At 37.5% G+C, this 6744-nt stretch overlaps 1 protein-coding gene across 1 annotated transcript in view; it reads right to left on the bottom strand.

The window, feature by feature from the left end:
* Positions 1-6744, bottom strand: part of YME1L1 (YME1-like 1 ATPase) — a 45785-nt gene that overhangs the window by 15314 nt on the left and 23727 nt on the right. Inside the window, 2 exon segments of the mRNA XM_011949243.1 lie at positions 687-777; positions 6070-6152. Coding sequence (XP_011804633.1) covers positions 687-777; positions 6070-6152 — 174 coding nt within the window.

The following is a 6744-nucleotide window of genomic DNA, read 5'->3' as shown; positions in this document are numbered from 1 at the left end:
TGGAGTTATGTAGAAGAATATCCTTATTCTTAGAAAATAACACTCGTAGAGGTGATTATGTTTACAATTTACTCTCAAATAATTAAAAATTTATTTACGAATAATTTTTATATTTATATATACGTAAAGAGACAAAGTGAATGATTTTTTAAATGGAGCTAGGTTGAGTGCGCTGGCTCATGCCTGCAGTCCTAGTACTTTAGGAGGCCAAAGTGAGTGGATCGCTTGAGCCCAGGAGTTCAAGAGCAGCCTGGGCAACATGGCTTCATCTCTACAAAAAATACAAAAATTAGTTGGCATGGTAGTGTGTGCCTGTGGTCTCAGCTACTTGGGAATGCTGCCTGAACACGGGAGGTTGTGGATACAGTAAGCCATGATTGCATCACTGCAGTCAAGCCTGGGTCTAAAAAAAGGAAGTTAAATATTAAAAATTTGTGAGTCTAAGTTAAGGATATGAGGAGCATTCTATGTACTATTCTTGTAACTTTACTTAAAATTTGAAAGTATATAAAAATTTGCAGTTACCAAAAAAAGGCTGTGGAATTGTATGTTCAGAATGAACATCTATTTTGTAAAACAGCAATTAAGACTTAAACTTTAATCAGTTAACATTAAATAAGTAATACAGTTTTTTTTGTTTGTTTTTGTTTTTTCCATCAAATCATGGTAAAAAAATATTATCTTACCTTTTGGAAGTTTACCTCCAAGAATAGTAAATTTTTGTGGGTTTTTCAAGAATTCAACAACTTCCTGTAATTCTTGTTTAGCTTCCTCCACCTAAAGTGACACAATTTTCCAAATAACTTTAGATAATGGACACATTTGGTGAGATTAGCCCTTTTGAAAATCATAAATTTAATTTGGATATGGAATTAACCTGGCCTTCTTTGTTTCAGTAAAAGCAGCATACAAAAATGGCCCCTTATAAAACACACGAAGGTTTTTCCGCTGACCATTATTTCCAATTATGCAAAGTCTCCTTACTATCCCCAAAAAATCATTCTGAACTTTCATTTTCTCAGTGAGAGAACAAAAGTCAAGTACATTGGACAGGGTTAAAAAGAAAGTACCTAGAGAGGAGCATACTAAAACAGGAAACTTAGCTTTATGCCAAACGGCGTTCTGAAAATGTCCAATTAATGTCAAGATTCACTTATTATTTAAAAAAAAATTCCCAGATATATTTCCAGGAAATATTATAATTATTAAAGAGCAAAGTTACGTTTTTTTGTTAGACTTGGAATGATCTTTGAAAGTTATTCTGATTAAATAATTAAAAATTTACTAATGTTTTAATCAAGTTAATGGTTAAAAACATAGCATTTTCTTTTCACAGAGTATTTAAAAAAATAGAAAACAAAGCTTTGTCCACTCCTAGGTCCAGGAGAAGTGTGTACATATTTTCACCAAGAGACTTGTACAAGAATATTCACACCAGCTGTATTTGAACCAAAAACTAGAAATAATTCAAATGTCCACTCTAAAGTAGTATAACTGCACCGTGTTGTGGTATTCGTATAATGGGATACTATGCAGTAAGGATAAATAAACTTCAACTCCAAATAATATAGATGGATCTCACAAACATGTTGAATAAAACAAGCCTCATACAAAAAAGGATATTCTATATGGATTACATTTATCTAAAATTCAAAAATACGGAAAATTCACATATGGTATTAGATAGGAAATTGTCCCTAGGCCAGTAACCAGAAGGAGGCATCAAGGAGGTTCTAGGCTTCTGATAACGTTCTGTTCCTTGAGCTGGGTACTTATAACACAGACACTTTGTGAAAATTTATGGATTTGTGCACTTCTGTGTGAATTTGTTAAACTTCAATGAAATTTATGGTTAAAAAAAGACTTGGCTGGTTTATTAAAAGAGAACTTGAAAGATAATATCCATGTACTAAAAGATTGACTAAATTGTATTTGGTCAAAATAACAGATATAATTCCAATTTTAACTTGTAGGAATAAAGGAGAAGAGATTAAACGTAATTTGCTACTCAAATAAACTATATTCTCTCCCCAAATTCTGTGGCAAGAGAATTCCCACTTCAGGAACCTAAGATCTATCAGGGAAAGTAGTTAATGGGATCAAGATAATGAATCAAGTTATTAAATGCCCGTATTAATATTTTTAAGACTATATATATAAGTATGCCCATATATTCAGAAATTCTGGGTAAGGAAATGACATTCCCATACAAGCTCTTTGAGATTTGGTAAAAATTTGATCACAGGAACTACCTAATGGCAAATCTGTTCTGGTAAATGCTACTGAATTACTTTGCTCTATATAAATTTAGGTCTTACAGCAATTATAAAATTGATTCGTTTTAACATGGAAAACTTGGTAAGGATCTATCTTAATTGTGATGTCTACTTTCATTATGCTTAGTCATCAGCATGGATTTAGTTTAGTACTCAGAAATCCCCACATTCCAGGACAGGCATGATGGCTCTTGTCAACTACCCAAGCACTTTGTGAGGCTGGGGTGGGAGGACTGCCTGAGCTCAGGAGTTTGAGACCAGACTGGACAACCAAGTGAAGCTCTGTCTCTACCCCCTGCACCCAAAAAGAGGAGGAGGAGGAGGAGAAGAAGGAAGGAGAAGGAGGAGGAGGAGGAGGAGGAGAAGAAGGAAGAAAGAGAAGGAGGAGAAGGAGTAGGAGAAGGAGAAGTAGAAGAGGAAGAAAGAAGAGGGAAGAGAGGAAGAGGAGGAGGAAAAGGAAGAGGAAAGAAGAAGAGGAGGAAGAAGAGGAATAGGAAGAAAAGGAAGAGGAGGAAGAAGAAGAGGAAGAGGAGGAAGAAGAAGGAGAAGGATAAATCAGCTGGGCTCGGTGACTCATGCCTGTAATCCCAGCACTTTGGGAGGCAAAGATGCGTGGATCACTTGAGCCTAGGAGATCAAGACCAGCCTGGGCAACACAGCTAAATCCCGACTCTACAAAAAAATAAAAATAAAAATTAGCCAGGCGTAGGGTCATACGCCTGTAGTCCTAGCTACCTGGGAGGCTGAGGCAGGAGGATGGCTTGAGCCCGGGAGGAGGAGGTTGCTGTGAGCTAAGATCATACCACTGCACTTCAGTCTGGGTGATAGAGCCAGACCCTGTCTAGAAAGAATAATAAAATTAAATTAAAAAATCAGTCAAGTGTGGTGGTGCATGCCTGTGGTTTCAACTACAAGGGAGGTTAAGGCAGGAGGATCACTTGAGCCCAGAAGGTCAAAGCTGCAGTGAGCCAAGATCATGCCATTGCACTCCAGCCTGGGCAAGAGAGTGAGACCCTGTCTTAAAAAAAAAAAAAAAAAAAAATTCTCAAGAGGTGGAAGTGTGGTATATTCAGTAAGTATGTACGTACATTGCAGGCAGAAAATAACAATGCTCTATCTGACCTCAGCCTTAATACAGGCTCAATTTAGAAAAGGCATGCAGACCTCAAACACAATGAGAAGGGCCCTCCACACTGATGATTGAAGTTTTCAAATAATCACTGCACCAACCTCTTCCTCAATTGTTCCCTTTATACAATTCCAACAGGGTTCATAGCCATTTAAACTGGAAAGGAAAGGAAAGAACTGCTTGGTGTAAAACTATCATAATGATTCCCAATGCCTTATTCCCCAACAGTCGAGGTTGAAAAAACATGGTTATGCATAAACAGAGACATGAATATGTAAAGAGGAAAAGCAGAAATAATAACATAACCAATCTCTTCAGAGTTGGAAGAGTCCTCAGATCACGTACTTCAAATCCCTCCTGCAGGAAGAATTTCTTCTAAAACATTCCTGAAAGATAATTACCCAGCCACTACAGTTCTCAGAAATCAAATATAATAGAGCAGATATAATGGCAAAGCACAGAGAAGAGCACAGTGTGGTACTAAAGTTGCAGAATTCACATTTGGAAGAGATAAAAGAAATAGAAAATCAGTAGAAAAACGACTCATTTTGTCTTGTCTTAATATAAATTCATGATCCAAAATTTCAAGTGAGCCCAACAGTTTTATTTCCTGTTTCCATTCATTCTCCGATTCCTGCACAATTTACTTCCTCCATTAACCACTCATTCCTCCTCTCCCATCCATATTCTCTCTGCTGGTGACCTTGATTTTATCAATTTCCACAACCCCCCCACCCAACAGTTTACCAACATTCCAACTTTATTTTGTATTATAAGATAAATTATCTGTGCTCTTCTGTCAGACAAAATCCAAGAATTGTCTGTAATCCTCTATTCCATCTCATTTCTTTCCACCTCTTGTAAACCCACCGCAATCGGAATTTAACCCCTGCTACTCCACTAAAATTGCTCTTTACCAGGTAGACCAATGACTTACTGCTAAATCAAATGGTTAGTTGTCACTTGGCCCATCAATAGCATTTCACGTCCCTGATCACTCCCCTCATCAGAAATATTTTCTTCCAGGACACCATTCTCACCTAACCCACCGGCAGCTCCTTTTCATCTGGGTTCCTGGCTTCTCTTCTCTCTGTCTTGTGAACCTTCAAGTGCTCTATAACTCAGTATTTAGATCTCTCTTCTGGTTACACTCACTTCCTGGGTGATCTCATCCAAACATGTGGACTTAACATACATATAATCTCCTATTTTTAATTCTAGCTCAGACCTCTCCCATACCTCCAAAGTGGTATATCCAAGTTACTCAACACTTTCATTTGTATCTCTCACACTTAACATACCTAAAACTAAATTTCTAACCTTTGTCCCCCAAATCTGCTCCACTCACAGCCTTTGAAAACGTCACTAAAGGCCAGGTGCAGTGGCTCACGCCTATAATCCCATCACTTTGGGAGGCCGAGGCAGGTGGATCACCTGAGGTCAGGAGTTCGAAACCAGCCTGGCTAACATGGTGAAACCCTGTTTCTACTAAAAATACAAAAAATTAGCTGGGCGTGGTGGCTTGTGCCTGTAATCCCAGCTACTCCGGAGGCTGAGGCAGGAGAATTGCTTGAACTTGGGAGGCAGAGGTTGCACTGAGCCAAGGTCATGCCATTGCACTCCAGCTTGAGCAACAAGAGCAAAACTCCGTCTCAAAAACAAAAACGAAAATCTCAGTAAGTGTCAATTCTATCCTTCTATAATTGTTGAGACCAAAAATCTTGTGGTCCTTTTTGACTCCTCTTTTCTCTTACACCTTATGTTCCAATGAGAAATCCTATCGGTTCTACTTTCAAAAATGAACAAGTCAGACACCCTAATAATTCAGAGTCTTTGCTCAAACTGTTCCTTTGGTCAGAAATGTTCTTTTCTCAGATAAATGCAGTTTATTCCATCTTCTCCTTCAGATTTTCTCTCAAATATCACCTTCTCCATCAATCGCACCTTGAACACTCCATTTAAAACTATAAGCCTTCTCCTAAAACTCCCAATCCTCTTTACTCTGCTCTACTTTTTCCTCCATACACTTTTATTAACTTTTAACATACTCTACTTTTTCTTATATGACATATCAGTGTTCAATTACTGCTTTTAGAGTTTAAACTCTAAGAATGCAAAGATTATTTATTCCATCCCAGTAGCTAAAATAGGGCCTAGCACTAAATAGATACTATTAAATATTTAACAAATCAATTGACTGTAAACTAGCATTTATCCATTCTGTTCATTCGAGAAATATACATTGTTTAATATGTTTTAGATACTGGAGTTACAAAGATCAATAAGAGGAACAGGTAAAGAAGGATCATTTATTAACTATCTACTATGTGTCAAGCACATACATTATCTGTCAGGATCTAAAGTAATTTCTTCAAGGTCTCATAGCTAATAAGTATAAAAATGAATTTCAAATGTTAGTCAGCTTGACTCTGAATCCACATTCACTCCACTACACCAGGTTGCTCCTTCATAAATTATATTATCCCGTCATAAAGCAAGATTGGATCCTTGACTATTAATATTTATCCCAAAATATTAATGTTTCTAATACTTTTGCATACAATTTTACCTATTCTAGCATACACTGTAGAATCAAATATCCACCTTATATAGGGTATCAATTAGAGAATGTATGAAGAAGGCAAGGCAATCTTCTTAACTTACGCCTTTAACATGTTCAAAGGTGACATTTTTCATCTGGACAGGATCTACTGCAGAATCAAGCCCTGTTGTCGTCCGGAAGCGGACTAAAGGGAAGAAAAGAAATGTTTATATTTGATAGATTAATAAATTCCAATCACCTGATTGTTTTAGATGCAAGAAAGCAAAGCCTAGAAAAATTAAATGTCTAAGAGACCTAACTTCACATATCAAATCAGAGTGAGGAACAGAAACTAGGTCTTCTGGAGTTCTAAACCATCTTCAAAGAGTAAGTGATTCACATTAAAAAGACATATTTTGGCTGCTCTGCCTATGGAGTAGCCATTCTCTTATTCCTTTACTTTCTTAATCAATTTGAAAAAATAAAAATTAAAAAATAATAAAGACCGGGCGCAGTGGCTCACACCTGTAATCCCAGCACTTTGAGAGGCTGAGGCAGACAGATCACGAGGTCAGGAGATCATGACTATCCTGGCTAACATGATGAAACCCCATCTCTACTAAACATACAAAAAATTAGCTGGGCATGGTGGCACAGGCCTGTAGTCCCAGCTACTCAGGAGGCTGAGGCAGGGGAATCACTTGAACCCCGGGAGGCAGAGATTGCAGTGGGCCGAGATCGTGCCACTGCACTCCAACCTGGGCAACAGAGCAAGACTCCATCTGAAAATAAATAAA

This window comes from Colobus angolensis, unplaced genomic scaffold (genome assembly GCF_000951035.1).
Source record: "Colobus angolensis palliatus isolate OR3802 unplaced genomic scaffold, Cang.pa_1.0 Scaffold293, whole genome shotgun sequence".
NCBI classification, from domain to species: Eukaryota; Metazoa; Chordata; class Mammalia; order Primates; family Cercopithecidae; genus Colobus; species Colobus angolensis.
This window is presented reverse-complemented; position numbering and strand designations above follow the sequence as displayed.